Source organism: Aphelocoma coerulescens, chromosome 1A (assembly GCF_041296385.1).
Source record: "Aphelocoma coerulescens isolate FSJ_1873_10779 chromosome 1A, UR_Acoe_1.0, whole genome shotgun sequence".
Taxonomy (NCBI): Eukaryota; Metazoa; Chordata; class Aves; order Passeriformes; family Corvidae; genus Aphelocoma; species Aphelocoma coerulescens.
Genome location: NC_091014.1, coordinates 23,654,567 through 23,675,718, shown reverse-complemented (window position 1 = coordinate 23,675,718; position 21,152 = coordinate 23,654,567). Strand labels below are relative to the sequence as shown.

The 21,152-nt window shown below is 37.3% G+C and overlaps 1 protein-coding gene across 1 annotated transcript in view; it reads left to right on the top strand.

Moving 5' to 3' along the window:
- Positions 1 to 21,152, top strand: part of PTPRZ1 (protein tyrosine phosphatase receptor type Z1) — a 130,955-nt gene that overhangs the window by 86,997 nt on the left and 22,806 nt on the right. The window contains exons 10-13 of the mRNA XM_068996492.1: positions 207 to 333; positions 6,670 to 6,713; positions 9,277 to 12,844; positions 16,477 to 16,621. Of these exons, the coding sequence (XP_068852593.1) occupies positions 207 to 333; positions 6,670 to 6,713; positions 9,277 to 12,844; positions 16,477 to 16,621 (3,884 nt within the window). The remainder of the gene's footprint in view (positions 1 to 206; positions 334 to 6,669; positions 6,714 to 9,276; positions 12,845 to 16,476; positions 16,622 to 21,152) is intronic.

Sequence of the window (21,152 nt, the reverse complement as noted above, 5' to 3'; positions counted from 1 at the left end):
GTATCCTCCATGTAAAAACTCACGAGATTTTTTTTTAAGTTGACTGAAAACCATTTGTGACAGTAAAACATAAAAAGCACACATTATAGTACTAGAAGAACGGAGCTTTTTGGTTCATAAGAAAATTGTGTTATGAAATATTAACATTTTCAAATACTTGATACTTATTTGCAAGTAAATGGTTAAATGTGTTTTTTTTCTTTTAGGGGGCTATTCTAAATAATTTGCTGCCCAATACAAGTTATGTTCTTCAGATAGTTGCTGTTTGCTCTAATGGTCTGTATGGAAAATACAGTGACCAAGTCATTGTTGATATGCCTTTAGAGGACACAGGTAAGTGCTCTTTTGAGTTTAACAATCACTTTTAGATGAAAAATCTGTATTTGAAGAAGGAGTTTGTTTGCAAACCAGATAAATGCATGACTTTCAAATTATGCTAAAATGAAATTTCAAAATCGCTGCAGTTAACCTTCAGCATGTTCCTTGCTAATGATATTTTACATTATGTAATTCCTTGTAAGAATTACCTATAAAAAACTGCATGTTAATTTTTTTAATTCTAAGAATATTCTGAAAATCACCTACTTGATTTCAAATCTCACAAGTGTATCTTTTAGATATGGAGGGAAATAAAACCATGTTTGGATTATTTCTCTATAGTTCAAGCATCCTCTCAAAATTAATCCACACAGCCAAAGTCTTAAGGAATCAAGTAATACAACCACAATATATGATTTATAAGCCTATATTAATGATTTTGAAATTTGATTTCTTATGAATACTTGGAGTTTGATTTCAAAAGACTTGTGATGATGGAATTCCCTTGCTTCTTAATGCTGCCTCGCAAAAAAATCAAAAGACCTAACAAACAAATCTTAATGATTTCACAGCCAGATTTGCTTCTTCTGCCTATGAAATAATTTGAAACTATAGCATGAAGCTTGATCTTGTCCTTAATAATTCCTTAAATTCGGTATAAGCTTTAGCATCAGATTCAGTTCTTATGAAAGTGAGTGAGGGCTGTGTTTTTAATTAAGCACCCTGTAATTAATCATAGAAAAAAATCAAATGCTTTTTGATCATGCTAGGAACTATTTTTTCATCTAAGGACCTGGATTTTGTTGTTTGTGTATGTAGTCTGTAAATTCAGTTTTACACTTATGTATGTGTGTTTAGCCACAGCAAGGTCATTAGTGATGTTGTGGTGAACTTGGGAAAACTGGACAGTTTTTCATTTCAAGGGAGCCACATTCCTTTACAGTGAGAGAGAGTGTGATTCTCAACAATCTCTACCACATGAATTCTGGACTAATAAGGGTAATAGGCTTGTAATAGAGTGGGTTTGTCTGTAGGAGGAGGACACAGCATCAGGTATAGTACATATACACTTAATAAAGATTTAACTTGTCTTTCAAACACAGTGTATTATGAATAATGGTTTTTGGGGCCTTAGGCTAATATATACCAGAATTTTCCTATTTCTCTTTAGTTTTCTAAAATGTCCACAACAAGGTTCTGACATTCTGCCTGACATTTCACTCTTCTGCCTACCTTTTATCCATCTCTTAGATAGTATATTCTTCCACTTACTTTCCAGAATTTGCTGGATTCCTGTTTGAAGAATTTTCTCAGATGAGAGTTCATCTACACACCCCACATCCATTTCTACATGGAATGACAAATAAGCAGCATAGTGTTATCATCATTAAACAATAGTTCAACAAACCAAGTCAGTACAGTGCTGCTATCACAGCTGTAAAACCTCTGAAAATATATTTTGCAAAACAAAACCCAATACAGGTGATATCCAGAGGACAAACATCCCTCCTACTGCTGTATCCCTGCTGAAAAGATGAGTTGCATATCACCCTTCTGTGTTCCATGACTCCCTTTGGAAGGAACCGTGGGTGCAGAGGCAGGGAGAGAGACAGGAGCACTGGGGTGGGCAGGCACTGTCAGTGCACCTGTGGTGCAAGCAGATGCTGCTGGGGAACAGGCTCAGCAAGAGGATGAGGAGGCATTGGGCAGCCTGTGGCTGGCCAGCAGTGCAGATCCAGCCACCCAGCACAGCATCCCTGCTGTATTCCTGCTGAAGTCATGCAAAACAGGGGCTTTGCATTCATTCTGGTAGAAGGAAGAGTGAGGGAAATACATACTGGAAAATTAATTTCACCTTCCAGTATCAGCAGAAATTTCTCTCAGATTTGCATGCTCAGACAAGAGAATTTGGTACAATAAATGCTACAGTTCATACTGTGTTATATTTGTTATAATAAATGTTGTATATCAGACTGAAGGTCTGATACTCTCAAGATTTTTTACACAGAAAAACCATTAATTTCTACTTCAATACTTTAAATTTTAAACAATACAAATAAAAAGAGAGCAAAGGTTTTAAATAAAAATTAAATGCCAAAATGCATATTTTCCTGTTTCACAAAAAACCCCAAAAGTTTCATTGACATGCTTCCTGTCTGAAGCGGACACAAAGTTTTTAAATCTATTTTGGTTCTTTTATTTTGGCACTTCCACAGTGGTACCAATGAAAGCACTGAATAAAGAAAATTCAGGGAAAAATTTCTCTCATGTAATTAGTATGATTCCTAAGAGTGTACATTGCTCTATAAATAAGTTGTTTACCTGCTGTGTCAACTCTGGATACAATTTTAAAATATGCAAAAAACTTCCATTAATTTCTAATATTAATGTTTATTTGCATACTTACTTTTACTAATTATTTATATCTGAATTAACTGTTGCAAATATTTCAAATATTTTCACATTTAATTTTAATATACCTAACATTAAACAACAGACATATGAGAATGTAGATATCTGATAAGAAAGATTTGTTCAGAGCAGCTTGCTGATTACAACTATAACATCAAACTGGTTTTGTGATCTGCTTTATAGATCTTGAGGCAAAAGGGGATTTCTTGGAGCTCCTGCTTGGGAATTTATGAAAGAAAAGTTATCTTCACCGTGAAGACATGAAATAAAGTTGACACACATAAAGCTTAAATTAAATCTTTCCTTTTCAAGAATTATGCTGAGTAATCCAGTTTAATTAAGATGAAATTCACTACAGTCACCTCCAGATCAATTAGTCTTCATGTTAAGAGCTAAAGCAAGGCATGAGTCATGCAGAGCCATTAGATGGGCCCTTTTCCAGGAAAATTCTATCCTTGGAATGGCTGCTTCTAATGAGATCTGGTATTCAAAAAGCTCAAGACCATTGTTTTAGGCTTTCATTTTTGAGATACTCACAAATGTGTCTCTCATGCCTTCTCCCCACCCAGTCTGGTGCCTCCCATATGCAGTTAGTGAGGGCTCTGCAGGCTCTGGTCAACCACAGACCCAAGACTCTTGTTCTCAACAGTGCTTTGTAAGAGGAAGGACCTCTTTGGGGCCATGCTCTGCCTCAGTTTGTGGAAGCCTCAGGAGCCGTAATGTAATGACATTGGGCAGGCTATCACAGTGGAGACCTCTGCTCTTTGGGTTTTTCCTGAACTCTTCAGAATGGCAGCCCTTCACCTTGTGTGTGTGTGTGTGCACACTAAAATTTTTTCCAGTTAGTCTTCACTTAGTAAAAGCAAACAAATGCACTTAGTGATGTAGCTACAAAATCTCCGTTGAAAATTTAGGGAATCGTGTACAGAGTACTTTAGTCAGCTTTGATAAAAATCCAACCTTTATTTACAAGTTATTCACCTGCTGTTAGAATTGGATTTCAAATAACTATATAATGTGTGCTTTGACTCTCTAGATAACGTCTGTATAGAACTGAAGGTTATGCAATAGTTTGTTGTGTAGCTAATACTGGTGGTACTTACATGCTTTTGCTGACACAGGAAAGGAAAAATAAGACTATAACTCCCCACTCCTGTTCCTTTGTGTAGACTTCAGTTGGTGTTTGTCAAAAAATACCCAACGTGTTGGGATACAGCTCTCAAATGCTGTCTCCTGCCTGGCAGCTCATGCTGTCAGCAATGCTTTGTGAGAGTCTAACTATGCAACTTCTTTGTAACTCGTCTTTGTGATTTTTGTCTTAAAAAAGCACTAAGCATATATTAAATGTCTGATCTAGGGGATGATTTTTTCTAATTTTTTCTGATAAAAGTAGAAATCTGAAAACTGATTTAATCAAAAGAAACAGGCTTTACTTTTGTTCTTGCCATGCCATTTATTACATTAGTCAGTACAGATATGAAAAGAGTTTATGCTGTGCACATTATTCTACGATTATAAATCACATTGTTTAAAGAGATTTTTTAAATATTTGCATTGAACATCCAAATGTAGGGAAATAGTTACCTTTTCTGTATTTGTTCTATCGTTTCTCCATCTGTCATTAAAATGGACTATGAAAAGACCTCTACAGAACTCTCTAACTAATTACTTAATTATTTTATTTTAAAATGTATACTATAGAATAATCAATATGTGGTTCCAGAAAAAAATAAACAAGCTTGTTCATCAACCTACATCAATGGGTTGTTTTTTGGAGGGTGCGGCTCTTCACCTTGGATGGGGGATGTTAATATATTTCTGTAATCTCCTGTCAAATCAAAAGTTCATCAACAGAACTAACAGAACTCCTGTAAGTGTGTGTCTCTCATACTTTTGACAAATAAATTTTCTATTACCATCCAAATTTAAATATTCTTTATAAAGTTCCTGAAGATTTACTGGGTTTTGTTAATATACAGTTTATATATATATATATATGTATGTATATATGTATGTTAATGCCTCTCCACTGAGAAAACAGTAAGAAACTGTAGTTTCCTGCTGGTGGAATTTGAGAGCATATGCCCTTCTGTATACTCTAGCACAATCAGTAAAGTTTGTTTTTCTGACTGAGTCTGATTAAAGCTCAACTCAAGAATAGTGACCACAAAAACATTGGATAGAATTTCTCTGTATTAAAAAAAATTTTTAGAGAAGTCTGTTGAGTACATAGTACATGATATGGGTCTATTGTGGGAAGGAATTCAAACTAATGTCAATATTTGATTCATATCATTGAGAAGCCAGGGAATATCATTATCTCGTCCACCCCTTCCTCCCCTCCGCTCCCCTCCCCACCCTGCCCCAGAGCCTCATAGGCCTCAGGAGTCAGAGGTAAGATAATTTTTTATCTATCTAGCTAATGAAAGGTCAGTTCTGTACTTGGTAATTTATAGATGTTTGTTACTAAAGGACAATTTGTGAAGATTTTGTGCAGCACTGCTTAGTCAAAATTTGTTTGCATGTATAATCTACAAATACAACTGTGTGAGCTTATTAGTTTGATAAACTTCATCTAGTGTACGGTGCATATAGGACATCTCAATTTGTTTTGGAGGGTAGACATGGAAAGACCAAAGAGAATACAAATTAAGTCATAGATCCACATCTGACACTGCAAAAATGAGAAATACAGAGATGACATCTTTATTCAAGTGTATTGAAGAAACTACATTTGGGAATTGTGGAGGACATGCAGACATGGGGCTGTGTGTGATGCTGTTGTTAGAATCCCTCTCCAGGGTAAGAGATTGGCATTTTGACCTAGTGCAAATCAGCCCTCAGAATATGTGTTAGCACTTGTGTGCAGACAGAGTGCTAGAACATGGCTTAGGAGAAAGCCTTAGAAAGACTCAGAATGGGAATGGGCCTTTTTATGGACCAAAGGAGAGGTAAGATGCTCTTAGTGCTGTGGAAGCAGTGTTAGATTTCCTCACTGAAGACCTGTGTCGGTTCCTACCAGAGTTGGATGTTTCTTTCAACCTGCTTTGAAGCCTCTCTTGCTGACCACTGTCAGAAGTACGACACTGGATTTGGCCAAAAAGAGAGAAAGAAGGCAAGAGACTACCTCTAAATTTGGAGAGAAGGATTTTCAACTGGGTTGTAGGAGATTAATTTCTTCAACCCGTTTCAGCTGGGTTTTATTTATGAAAATTGGGAATCCCTCAAAAGCCTCTAGAGCAGTTCTTCACAGAGCATGCACTACCTGTTTATTAGGAACTTTTTCTGGGATGTGATACAACTGGCTTCATGTCTTTACATTAAGTCAAATAGGTTGGGATTTTAAAAAAGGCTGTAAGCACTGGAAGGGTGGGTCTCTTTGGTCTGCCCTGATGGAGGCATGCAGCCTGCTGCATACTGAGTATGATGGCATTGCTGTTGCTCTAGTACCTAAGCCCAAGCCTGGGTGCACAAACAGGGAATTTTCTATATGAAAATTATAGAACAGATTATTTTACAAGTCTATCTTCAGAGCTTTCAGGTTTAATGTAGAGAAATAGTTGACCCCTGACTTACTGTTTTTCTCTCGTGTGTTTCTGCATTAAACTGTACTTCTCATTGAAAATGTTCTTGTAAACTTGGCTTTCCCCAGCCAACATGTGTCTCCTCCAAAAGTGCAAGTCCTATGGCATGAAAATAGAGCCAGATTAAACTGTTGTGGCTGAATGTGTCCTGTCTAGATGAGTGAGCATTGCTACCCTTATTCCTCAGTCCAGGGGGTTGGCCACTTCTCCAAGCACAATCTTACAAAAAAATCTTAGACATGGTCTCAATAAGCATATTAATTAATTAATTAATTAATCAGTTGAGTCATTGCAGAATTAAGAATTCTGTCTGTCTAAAATTGTGGATGATACGGTGTGTATTTTTGTTTTATAGAGGCTGACCTCATTCCTGAACTGAGTGAAGCTGAAGAATATGAGGTATAACATTCATTTATTTTTTAAAAGAGTATTTAAAATAAATACATTTCAACTAGATTGAAATTATATTCTGTGAAAGTTTACAAAACTATGTCACCAATTGAGTGTATTATCTGCATTTATGTATACATATATGTATGTGCATATATAGCTTTTGAGCTATATTCCTCCCTAGGTAACTCTGGAGATAGCTCAGTATTTCTCTGGGGCTGGAGATACATGGTGAATAAAGGATATCAGAGAATATTCCTAAATATTTTTTTAATGGGGCATTAGTTTAAAATCACCCTTCTGTGAAGTCTGACAGAATTGTTCATTTAGCAGAATCAAAGCTGCCATCCAGTGTTAGGCTTTTTAGTTAAAGAGAAGTTTGATTTTTCCTTGCTTGTGATGGTCTTACCATGTAGTAAATTAAAGTAAGGGAGGATGATGGTTGTGCTGGAGAGCGAGATTCAAGGGTGTCTGCTATCAGTGTGCTGTGAACTCAAAAATTCTTGGAGGTTCATTTGCTTCTTGAACTTCAGGTTGACCTTTTTGTTAAAGTATAGCTCTGTTTTACAAAATTTTTGATGATTTTATGATAACCTTTGGAGGCTATATTCAGTAAATAGGTTTCTGGTATCCCAGCAAGAAGAGATGTAAACATACCATAATTAAGTTTTTAACAGTCTCTAGTACCAACTTTGCAACATGACAGTTACTTCAGTAAGACATTTGACAAGTGATATCAAGTAATCCCTCAGAATTTTTAATTTATAGTTTCAGTCTATGACCACAATATTCTCCCTGCATGACAAGTCCTTTCAGTTAAATAGACAGCCTGTGCTTACCTGTGTATTTACCCTCTCTTGCATTTGTAGACGCTGAGTAACCAGTAATATCAATTTCTCTCTTGTTGTAAGCTATGTATCTAGATTATGATATTGCATCTGTTAGTTGCCAGTGAACATCAACTGATTTTTACTTGAACCAAGAAAGTTTAAAAGTGCATACATTGCCTTGCAGAAATTAGATCTTTAGAAACAAGGGTCTGTCCAGTCCAGCCCGGGTTTGAAGACACACAGTCTTGGTGCTGCTGTCCCTATATTTTAGGTATCTAGTCCTTAGAAGGAAATCAAAACCTGAGAGTCATGTCTGAAGTACCTTATGTTGTGTGAGTGCTTGAGAGGTTTCTGTTCAAAGAGGGACTGCAGTGTGAAGCCCAGCTCTAGCCCTTGCTCTGGTGGGACTGGGTAAAAGCTCACAACTCCTGTTTGCTGAGTGCCTCAGTCAATAATGTATTCAGCAGCTCTTTATCTTGGGCACGTTCCTTCAAAGGCTGTTCATTTTTTATATTCTTCTCCCTGCTGTGCCCTGTTCCATGCAGGAATGGAAGATCTACTCAACCTAAACTATAGTGGAAACTGAGGAGTTGTTAGATTGATAACTGTGCCTATCTCCTATCTACTGGGAGTTTTCTCTCAGCATTATGCTTTTGAATAAAAACCAGTGGCATTTCCACTGCATCACCAAGCCAGATCTTCAAAAAAGAAAAAGAAACTATTTTGCAAGAGGCTCTGTGCCACTCTGTCTCTTAGGGCTATGTGTGCCTGTCAAATCAAGTTCCTTCAGAAACTGAAACTGTCCCTCAGTATAGATTGCAGATTGTGCTGGGACAGGTTCACTTCTGGTGCAGCTCTAGATGGGGGAACAGCCCAGAGCCACAGGGGCTGCTGTGTCTAGGTCAAAACAAAAATGCTTGCTGAGCAAGTTAGGTGTTTCAATGTTGTCTTTTGATTTGATGCAGGAAAAGCTGGAGAGGGAACAAAAAGGTTTGACTTTAGATCCTCAAGTACTGCCTAAATCCTGATTGCATTCAGGCATGTAATTTTTTTTTCTTTCGGATACATTCTTAAAAGGCAAAACTCTAACACAGATTTTGCACAAAGCATTGCTATTCATCATCATTCATGTTCAGAAAACAAAGGGTCATAACAGGACTAGGGAATATGACTCAGAACACTTGTGAAACTCTTACAGTCATGCTGAAGATCCTGAAATCTTCTTTTCCGGAAAACTCTGAAGATTGAGCAGCATTGAGGTCATAAATATATTTTACAAATTCTGTTCTTATTATTACAGTTTAATTGCCATCAGGATATTAGTACAAACCTCTAGGACATTCTGATAGCAAAACTATTTTTCATTGCTGTGTATACAGTACATACTATATATTGCATATACAATTGCATTTTATTAGGAAAGAGTTAGAGTTTTTTTAATAAAGTAAATAAATACTGTGAGTGATTTTTGCCTGTCAAACACAATTAAAGTTACACAGTATTGAAGAAGTTGTTGGGACACAGTATTTTTCTGTTTTTATTGCCAATACGTAATATTTTTCAAGATAGAAGAAGATACCTGTTCTTGCAGTTAATACTTTGGTTTAAGACCAAAGTGTCTTCTCAAGTGTTGTCCTGTTTTATGGATGCAGGAAGGCGTATTATTACAGTTTTAGTTTTCATTCATGTACAGAGTCTATAAACATTTTTAATTGTCTTCGGCTATGATATTTTTTTCAAAGGATGAAGTTGATGAAAGGCAAACAGAGGTGGATGAAGAAACTGCAGTGGTTCCTAGCACTGACAGTACAGTGAACCAATTGAGGAGAGATTTTCAGGTGATTACATCCAGCTACAGTCAAGAAAAAATGGGAACAAAACCCAGTGAAGCTAAAGCAAATAGATACTTTACAAGAGAAGAATTGCATGGTAAGGATAATGTTTTCAAAGCAGTTTATTATGCTACTTCTCCACCTATTGGTGAAATTTCTGAAGAGGAAGATCCTTTTTCGGAATCCCAAACAGTTGCTGGAAGTCCTCCTCAACTCATTGACTCTACCAAAGGCAGAGAAGAAGAGTATATTTATCTTTCTTCAGGCACCGAGCCAACAAGAATAACCACTACTGGCCACAGTGATGAAGATTTCTTACTGTCTCCTTTTAAGCCTCATCAGGAATCTGATGACTTTTGGAGTTCAGTTCCTACCACTTCTTCATCACAGCTGGTTACAGAGGAGACCTCCCAAGAAGATGCCCTTCCTTCAGGAAGTCCAGATATAAGTGTGCATGATGTTCTTTCCCCAGGCTCCATTAAATATGTTTCAGAAGGTGTAGCACCCTCAAGCTCTGATGAGCCTCCAAAGCATACTTCCACTGATGGAAATTTGTGGTTTCATAATGCTACAGCTCCAACAACTCAATCTGTTGATGCATCGCCTAGCAGGCAGTTGTCTCAGACCAGTTACACTGATGCTTATGTAGAGGGATTAAAGCCAACTACAGTGCCCTATTCAAGCAGCCCAGTCGTTTCACGAGACACTTCAGATGCGGATTTAGAATTGCCACATTATTCTACTTTTGCTTTCTCCTCTGCTGAATTATCACCTCACTCTATCTCTTCAAGCTCTGGAGAATATGGTTCTGCTTCTGCTGCCAGTGAGGTACTCTCTCAGACAACTCAGCCAGTCTATAATGGTGAGATACCTCTTCAACCTTCCTACAGTAGTGAAGTGTTTCCTCTAGTCACCCCTTTATTGTTTGACTCTCAGATGCTCGACACTACCCCTGCTACATCAGATAGTGATGTGACCTTGCATGCTACACCTGTATTTCCCAGTGTTGATGTGTCATTTGAACCCACCCTGTCTTCCTATGATGATGTACCTTTGCTTACATTTTCCTCTGCTTCCTCCAGTAGTAAAATGTTTCACCGTTTGTATACAGTTTCTCAAATGTTTCCACAAAGTGCTACTCCAGCTGTTGCAAGTGATAAGGTGTCCCTGCATGCTTCTTTGACGTTGGCAGAGGGTGATCCATTAATACAGCCAAGCCTTGCTCAATATGCTGATGTGGTGTCACATCAGACCACTCATGCTGCTTCGGAGACACTGATATTTGGTCATGATAGAACTCACATATTTTCTCAAGTTGAACCATCCAGCAGTGATTTAAATATGCATGTACTACCTACAATGTCTGAACTTCCTTATGCTTTGTCTGGTAATGTGGGCTCCCTCCAAAGCTTTACTGTTTCCTATGACTCTGCAGAATTTGTGCATGATTCTGTTGACATATTTCGTCAAGATCCTTTATTTAGCAGCTATAACAATGTACTGGTGCATAAACCTTCTTCTGTAATATCACAAGCTGATACTTTGCTGCAGCCTACACGCTCTCTATCTAGTGACACGGATTGGTCTGAAGCGTACTCTGGTAGTGAGTCCCTTTTGCCTGATACAGATACTTTGACGGTACTTAACGTTTCCTCCTCTGATTCTGTTGATGAGATTCCATATGAATCATCTGGGTTTAGTGATGTTAATAGGATGCTTCAAAAAGGTGATATTATATATGGAGATGAGAGAGAACTGAAAATTTCCTCCTCTTTAAGTGAAATGGCTTCCAGTGCTGAAAGTAAAGTGATACATGAACTTTCTACATCTGTTTCTAACAATGTTGTAATTGAGCAGAATATGTCTCTGCAAGAAAACCCACTTCCTGTTTCTAGCACAAAGGGAATCCTTCCAGTCTCTCTTGCTTTTCCCACTACTAAGATATTTGATCACGATATTAGTAAACTTACAGAAAAGCACCTTTCTGTTCAGCCTTTGCATGTTACAACTCCGGCCTTTGATGACACTTTGCTTAAACCTATGCTTAGTGCAAGCTCAGATCAAGCTCTCTCTGTCCCTGCTTATAGCAAAATGTTATCCTCGACTCAGCTGTACTTTTATGAGACCTCAGCTACATTAAATAATGAAGCATTACTGCAGTCCTCCTTCCAATCTCCTGGTGATGGCACTCTGCTTAACACAGCTGCAGTTGTGCCTAGTGATCCAATATTGGCTGAAAGCTCAAGGGTTCAAAAAGATAGTTCTACATTTGACCAAATATTGCATCAAATGGCACCAGGTTCTGCTACAACTGAAAGCAAGCTGCATTCTACATCTGCACCTTCTGTTGCTGATATGATGTCAAACACTTTTAGTAAGCCCACAGCGTCACTTCAAGGTTTATCGGTTTCTTATGGAAGTGAGAAATATGTTTCCTCCAGTTTATTTAACAGTGAAGATGTTGAGAAGGTTATGCCTTCGTTGTACAGTAGTGATGTTTCATTCCAGCTGACCAGTTTAGAAAACACAAATGTCTTTCCCCCCCAGGCAGCAAATGCTGTAACAACTCCCTTCCTAACAGGTGACACATCATCACATGTAGCTACTCCTACAGACAGCCATATGTCTTCAAGTGTTTTTGAAAGAAGTGAGGCTGCCAGTGCCTCTTCAAGTTCCTCACTTGGTTTTGATCCTGTTCATATGCCTGCAGTTGTTTCTGGTTCTGATGTGTTCATTCATCACACTCTTCCTTTACCAAATATACTTATTTCAGTTACGGCTGTTCCTCCCAAAAGTGAGATCCCTGTAACTTTGCATAGGTTGCTGGTTCCTTCTAGAGAATCCTCTGGGTTGTCTCCCAGTGTCATGTCCAGTACTGATTTGTGGTCTTCTGTAGTTGAGGATGACTACGATGAATATGATGATGGTTTCCCTGTAAGTAACTGCATCTCATGCACTTCCCATAGAGAAGATCAGGATATGTTAGTAGAGGATCAAAATACAAAGGTAAACAACGACAAGTCTCAGAGTAACCTAATTATAAGTTCATATTCTGAGAAACCTGAAGAAGAGAAGTTTTCTACTGCTGCATCTGACAGTCAGATAAACCGTGCCATCGACAGACGTAATTATACATCCATGCCAACTTTGACAGCAAGTGTGATACCCAAGAAGCACAACGACCTGAAAATTTTGGAGAACCACATTCAGACTTCTAGTGTCCAGTTCCAAAACACATCAGAATCTAAGTCTTGGGCTGTTTTGACAAGTGATGAAGAAAGTGGTTCTGGCCAAGGTACCTCAGATAGCCTTAACGATAATGAAACTTCAACAGATTTCAGTTTTCCTGACCATAACGAGAGAGACACTGAAGGGGCAATTGAAGCAGGTAACTCAGAATTAACTCCTGGATCATCACAGTCATCAACCTCATCTGTTACTAGTGATCACTCATCAGTATTCAACATCTCTGAGGCAGGTTAGTTATGGATAAGATTAATGAATACCATGGGAAGCTGTGAGGGGATACTTTCGTGCCATAGAGAACAAGCAGGTTTATCTACAGATAATAAAGGGAGAAAGTAACAGTGCCAATGGGTGTGATTAAAGAAGCATTGGGGAACAGGGGTGCATACTGAGCTGGTTATTTGTGAATGCTACTTCTGGCTACTTAAAACTGCACCTGAAATATTCTTCATTAAAATGATTGATGCTCTGCTTTTGGATAGATGCATACTGTCAGCAGAAGTTGAGTGGTGCAAAATCTAAAACCAGAATCAGTGCTAATTGTTTAATTTTTGTTTTAAAGGTTTGAGAGAGACTTAGGTTCTCTGTTAAGTTCTCTGTACAAAGACAAGTGCTGCCCTTATGGAAATAACACCAGAGGAAATCATGCCTCCGCCAGAGGAAACATACCCCTGATAGTCTCTTTTAAACTTAGAGCAGCACTTTTTTTTTTTGTGTTTTCTAAGAGGTTGAACAAGGAAGAAGATGCTGCTTTGATTCTGATTCATATGTACTCATAAAAACATTAATTTTTATTCTGTGTATGCCACTTTCAGATGCAGAACTTTTGTGCCAGATTTGTATATTCCCAGAGTAAAGCCAGATTCTCCTCTACCTGTTTATATTTAATGCTATTTTCCTATTTATTCCTCTTAAAGTCAGCGAGAGTATTTGTGACCCATGATTCCAAGGATGAAGTCAGAAATCAGAATTGATAACCCATTTCCTTTGTATTTGAAAATGCACTGTGGAAAATCTGAAGTATTCAGACACATAATCTTCATTGCTTCTTGTGTTAAAGAATTTAAAATCAAAGAATCAAGTCAAAAATAATCTATGATCTTTGAAAAAAAAACCCAAAGAAACAACAAACAAGCTTGAATTGGTATTTTAGAAAATAAATTGAACTTCTGTTATGTACTTGCAGCATCTGTAGAGGGCAGTATCATTCAACTAAACCCACTAAGGAATGGAATCCACAAAGCGTGGGAAGGTTTCGGCCCAGTCCTACAAATAAATACACAGTTGAATTACATAAGGTTGTATACCTCATGAGCAACAGAATACTAATATGAAAAGGTGGTAAATTGGCACTCGGTATAGTTTGGGCTAGTAGAATGTGAAAAATAGAAAATAAAAATTAAAAGAAAATAGAAAACATTGAAATTACTAGGAGTCCTAACAAGGTAGGTGTTACAAAATTGTAACATTACTGATTAGTAAGTGGATTAGTTCACTGATAAGTAGTTACCACTTTGTGTAAAATACATAAAATTCCTTCAAAAATAAGCAAAAATAACCTTAATATTTCAAAACCTATCTTATTGGTAGGAATAAGTGTTGGCGTAAGATACTAGAGTTTATGTAATGGGTGTCATTTGAATTTTTACCAATAGTAACTCAAAAAGGATTATAGAGTACTGGAGAAGGAGGAGTACAACAGACTTAGTTTGTCTTCTAGATATTATTGAAAGACACTCTACAGTATCATTTCATGTGCATTACTTTTTTCCAACACATGATGCTAAATACTGGCTTTTAATAAACTGAAAATTCAATTTCAACATGTCTGACATGGTCTCCTGTAAATCAAAGACATATTTGCTAAATTAAATTATAAACAAATGAAACAAAAAAAAAAAGAATATCTCACCTGAGAACTTATTTATACATTGCAGTGGATGTTGCAGAAATTGGTGAAATATCTTCTTGTTGTGACCATTAGAGAAAAAAAACATCATTTAAACTTTTTCCCAGTCTTGTAGTTGTTGATGCATAATTATGCTTGTTCTGAACTAGGATTTTTTCCTTAAGACCTCTATGACTACCTAAGCCTTTCAGCTTCTTTTGAGAAACTAAGGCAAATTAATAGAAAGAAATATGCAAAGGGTTCAAACACATCAGTTATTAGAAATCAAAAAAATCTACTATAGCTGAGACTGCCTCTTCAGCTGCCATCATTGGAGTGATGGCCAAGTAGGCAAGAAACCTCCTGTTACAGAAGTCTTGCACTTCATTCCCCATAGGAGGAATCCTAATAGAATATGGTCATGAAGTTTGAAGGAACCCTGTCATCACACAGGTAGCATTGGATTTTATATTGGATTTTATGCTGTGGATTAGTCCAGAGTTGGATAAGCAAGTCTGACTGTTTCAAAGGGATCATACTGTGTTTTCTCATGCATACACATAGTTCTTCTCTGAAATCAATAGGAAGTATCAACCAAGAGAAACTTGGAGAATTTTCAGGAGCAACTTTGTGCCTTCAATTACTTTGCCCACTGAGCTGCAGAATTTAAAGCGAAGTGATTGATATGGGTGTTAAAGAGTATTTTGAATTAAAACCAAGAAGACATCTGCAAAATCAGAGCCTAGACCTTTTTGCACATAAATTTCTGAAAGCCTCTAAACTCAAGAAAATGGAAACAAATAGAGCTGCCTAGAAATCTGTACTTTGTGAAGCCATTTGTTTTTTGACATCTTATTTAGAGCATGTAATTTGCTGTCTTTTTTTCTTTCCAGATCCAACTCCATTCCTTCCTCCCTTTGTGTACAAGCTTTTTTTTCATGTAGAATTGGTCTCTTGAAATCCCAATGGAGTGCAGATGTTTTCTATACAGCAAAATTCTGCTCTTATACAGAAAATTCATTGAAGTAGGACTGTTCACAAAAGCAGAAAACATTCTAGGGGTTTAATTCTAACAAGCACAAAAGTGCTTATTTCTGCATTTTAACTCAGTTAATGCTCACAGGAGACCACACATATTGAAATAAATCCATTTTTTTATGTTAACATCACAACTTTAAAATGTTTACTTCTTGAGGTACGACCAAAGCTAAAAATACAGTGTTGATGTTGTCCACCATTGTGTTTCCTTCTTTAATAAAATTAGAAAATATATTGTTTTAATTTTCATACAGATTCCTATGTCTAAATATTTCTTTCATCTAGCATTATATGACTCACAGAAATATGAAACTAAAGCAATATCTAAATAATAATTTGATCACCTGTAAAGATGGAGGTGGGAAATTTAATTGTGGCTCCAGTAGAGTTGAGAGAGGCAATTGGATTCAAAGGAAGCAGAATGTATCCATAAAGCAATTTATAGAATGGGCAGTGGATAAAAATACAGAAAGCTAAACTGCAATACAGCCAGCACATAAGGACTATTGCAAGATAGTTTTCATACTAACCTGTTAGCCAGAGAAGTGACTTGCATTATATGACTATCAGTTTAATATCAATTCCAGTGTACATTCCAATATTATGTATTCAGATTTCTTAACTCATTTGGCTTTCAGCTAATAAAACAAATTAAAATAAAAAAAAAATTTTCTTCTGAATTTTAACAACAGTCTGCTATTCTTACAAAGAAAAGTCTCCACTGCTGGAAGGCTGAGTCACATAAGCTTGAACACTTTGCTTTACCCTCTATCTGCTTATCTTCTGTAAGCTGGTTTGCAAATGTATAAACTTTCTGCAGTACATAGTAAAAAATAGAGGTAAGTGATATTAAGTAGGCCCATTATAAGACACATTCACTTGTGCTGTGCATTTCTCAGAATTTAAACATGGACTGTTTCAATTTTCTCTGACTGCAGAGGCAAGTAATATTAGCCATGAGTCTCGTATTGGTCTAGCTGAGAGTCTGGAATCAGAGAAGAAGACAGTTATACCACTTGTGGTCGTATCAGCCCTGACTTTTATCTGTCTAGTGATTCTTGTGGGTATTCTCATTTACTGGAGGTAAGTTGTTTTTTGGTTGATCTTTTTTTCAGTTCTAAAGAGCTCTGATTTCAAAAATGTGATTGGCATTATTGAGCTAGTTTAGGAGGGAGACTGGATCTTGTCTCTTACCATGTCTTCATATTGCTCTGTGTCATAAAGAGGACAAAATAAGGTGATTTCTGTCCAAAATACTCAACTGCATTTTTTTTTTTTTTTTGGTGAGGGTTTAACCACTTCAAATAGTTTATATTGGGAGACTGTAGTAAACAATAACTTGTGATTGATGCCTAGAAACCAAGTGACTCAACAGAGCACTGGGAAATGCAAGAGGGAGAAGGAAAATAAATATCATGGCATGGGGCTATTTACTATCTTTCCAATCCTTTAACCATTGAAAAAGGTAGATACCAATTTAGAATGAGAATCTATGGTCCTCAACAGGAGTATGTAAATAAGCAATTCATATGGCACTGTAGGAGTGTGCTGTAGCTGACACTGTGTAGAAGACAGAAAGGGGATGATGATACTGTAATAGTGCAACTGTTTGAAGGTCACTTACTGAGTAGCTCTTAGGATGTCCTGTGGTTAAAAAGTCATTCTCCTTTGTGATTCTGCCAAACCAAAATTAGCCCTCCAGCCTTTCAAAGCTTTAGTGGATAACTATGGATGTGTTTCATGTGCACACATGTGCTGAGGTTTTTCTCATGGACATGTTTCTCTGTGGCTTGATAAATTGATAAGCCAATAAAAAAAATACTATAAAGAGAATTGATGGTTAAAAGAAGCCATAATAACATAATCAGGAAGAGCAAAAAACTGTATCCACACTGTGCAATAAAACAGACCAGCTAGCATGGCACAGGTATCTTCCATACGGCTGAAGTCACTTCCCTCACAGAGGATAAAAACAGAGTGGCTGCATTCACAACGCTTACTGGGGATGGCCTCTGCCCTGTGCTAACCCCAAACTGTGTCAAGCATTGTGTGAAATATTGCAAGTTGGCCTGAACTAAAAATGTACCAGGAACCTCATCAGCCACATGACAGTATGTGGCAATGCTCAAGGCTTTGTCACTCTTCCACTGGTTCTAGTTAAAGACAGTCTTCCTAGGGGCATGCCTGCTTTCAAAACCTTTGCACAGTCCTAAGACTTTCTCAAGTGTGCAGGTTGTCAGGGAGGAAATGCTGTGGTGGGCCAGAAACGTTGTGTGGGGAAATAAGCTGCAAAAACTTCTGCTGCTTCAGTGATTGGCTGGAAGCTGATCCTGCTTCTGCTGTGCTAACACATAAACTAGCAGCCAGAAACAGGACCTTGCTCTTACAGGGACTGTATAAAGAAGTGGGAAGTCTTCCAAACATCTCCTTCCAGATGCCTCCAGAGCCTGTTTCTTCTTCCTTCAGCCCAAATAATCCTGCTTAATCTAAAATGAAAAATAGCTAGAGAACCAGTAACTTTGGCCCTTTCCAAACTACTGACTACTGTTATCTCTAGGCTGTAGTGTCAGGGTTGTGCTTACTGACTTTTCTTCTAGTCTCCTGACACCGGTTTTCTGTCGGCGTATCAGGGTGTGTTCCACATGGGTACAGAACACATTCCATCCCTGAACAGACTAGGCTGGAGAATGAGTTCAAGCTTCCTTGGTTTCAGGCAAGTGTGCTAGTGAGTTAGACAGCCTTTGCCATGGCTAAAGACACTTGAACAATGAACCTTGAGAAAGATTTCTTCTGCTTTTCAAAGTAGTAGTTAATTGCCACAATAATTGCACAACTCATTTCTTAGTTTATGCCTAGTTGTATAACTATATTCTCCATCCCAAGATTTCCAGCTAACCACTTGCATACTGAGACTCTTTCCCTGTCATTCATGTTATGCAACATGATTGTTCATATTCATCTTCCAAAGGGTTTCATCCCTGATGCTGAACAGTGTTTGAAATCTCTTCTATCTGCCAAAGAAGGCCATGCATTTAAAGACCCAGATTGTACAATGCAGTTCTAGTAATCCTACACGTTACAAGCTTGTTTTTGTCAAATAACATCGTGTTCATTTTGTATTCTTTCTCTGGGAATGAACAATTCTGTAAAACAGGTCTTTCAAAATAAAACAAAAATCCCGTTAGCAATAATATCTTCTTGACTTGAATCTAATCTTTTGTGCATTTCTTGTGCACTACAAAATAAAATATGGAGCTTTTTTATTGTTAATCCTCAAAATTCTCTTGGCATTATGATAACACCAGTAACTATTTCTTATTTCAGAGTAATGCAACATAAAGACTATGCATTGTAGGTAGGACTTTGCAGCCCTCTTTCAAAGTTGCCAAAACACTCACCTCTTTTTAGAATCTGGAAAAAAATCAGAATATTAACTTCATTGCTATGCAGATTTTATTAAGCCTGGGAAATACTAGTAGAAAGTCTGTAAGATTTTTCTAATAGTTTGTTTTGAAATAATTGCTGTTATATGTTAATATTTCCTTTTATAATGCACCTTTTTTTTTTCCTAATTTGGGCCAATTACTTTCATTTATTAAAGTTCATAAAAACATTTAGGTTTACGAGGAGTTATTCTATATTCCTTTTGCAACATAAGTCCAAAAAAAAAGCATTGGTCATAGCTGGTCATTTGAGTGTATAGTGTTTAGGGTTGTTTCCACTATTAGCTCTTTATTTGAATGTGCAAAAGTTGTGTTATTTGGTGGAAAACCAAATGACTACCAAGAGCAACAAGTTCCAGTCTCTCAAGGTTAAAGAACGGAAAAATTATTTATTTCTTCATTTTAATGACTTGTATCAGAAAAATAATTCTGTACCATCTGTTGTTTGGGTTTGGGTTTTGGGTTTTTTTTTTAAATGAAATTGTTAATCAGCACTTGAGAAAATTCCTCAATCTCTTCACTATCTCATTAGGCATAATTTCAATCTTTTTTGATAGATATTTATTTCTCTGACAAGGATGAAAACTTCTAATGGCAATATTGTCTAAAGATTGAATAATTACCAGTAGGAAAATGCACAATTTTTAACTACTCTGGCTTCATGTATCTTTTGTAATTCAAGCAATTTTCAAGCAATGTCATTTTCCTTTCATTTCTTCATCATGATTAAGATTACAGTAGAATAAATAAGGAGATTCTTTGCCCTGTTTAGTGGCCTTGCTGTCCAGATAGACTTTTTTTAATAGCTTTAGAGAGAATTTTCTGTCCAAATCTAGAGTCTATCCATTGCTTTCAGTATCTGTCTACTTTCTGAGTTCTTGCAGCAGAGATGTGGCAGGAATACCTGAATGTGCTTGCTCTGTTCTTTTCTTGGTGGCTTCATTATTACCATTTTGCTTAATTATTCGTGTTTGTGCAGATCAGTTTTTACAATGTTTATTGTAAGAAGAGCATGGAGAATAGTGGCATGGTAAGAGTTATCAGTAGGAGTTGTACCATTCAAAATTCTTTCTCAACAAACATCGTAGTAAATCGTAGTAAAAGACCATAATAACATGAACCACTAACTGCTAATGCACTTGCAGGTCCATTTGCATCTACAGACATACTGAGTATCAGCTGCCTGTCATGCAGCCTGTTAGACATTTCGTGATAGCAAAACTTCAGAAGTTACCAACTTGATGACAGACAACACCCTGAGCCGTTATTTGAATTTTAGTTTTCCTCTACCACCCTATATCTTTGAAACATACCTGTCAGAGAATGCTCATTTTCTTATCCATGATTTGAGCTCATGCCTTGAGTCCTGTGATAAGTTTATAGAAAGAAAGTTGAGAATCCTCTCTAAGGATCATTAAACTTGCACATGCAGAAACATTAAAATCAGATTTCAATATACAGAGACCACACTCATTCATCTGTAAAGGAAAAACTTCTCAACAGTGTGGCATCTCATAAATAAAAGTGTTAATAAAATCTGACAATTAAAATTCCAGTTGACAAACACATAAAAATTAATTGCAGCTATTTAAAAATTGAACAATTGGCATCCATTAAGGATCCACTTAAAGATCATTTGGCTCCATCAGATCTTTAAATTATCTGAACATTAAAAAAAAAAAAATCTAATAAGTGTTTGAGACCTACTGGCAGATAATGCTGTGAGCTCAAAAGAACTGAAGTTCTCAGAGAAAGATGGAATCATGCCTCTAAGACCATTCTGCATGAGCAGCAGAAGTGCAAACACATCCTCTCACAGATGCCTCTGCCTTGCAGAGTTCAGCTCCCTTCCTGAGTCCCTGGGCAGGAACTCTGCACACACGCACAGTCCCATGAGCACGGGGCTCTTTGCCTGCCTCGGTGACAGTCCCAGCCAGGCTCTGAGCTGTGCCTGCCCCAGGGCAGAAGTAGGCACACATTCTCAGCCAAGGTCCAGGGGCCTGAATGATAGAAAATCTATGTCCCCCACAGTCTGAGGCTTAGTCTTGTAGTCCCAAGTCGCTCCCATTGAAGTGCTCATTCAGGTCTAGTATCCCTCCTGTCAGACAGAAGTGCTGCTGCTGCTGCCATGCAGATCCAGACACTGTAATTAATTCAATGGTTTAGCACTG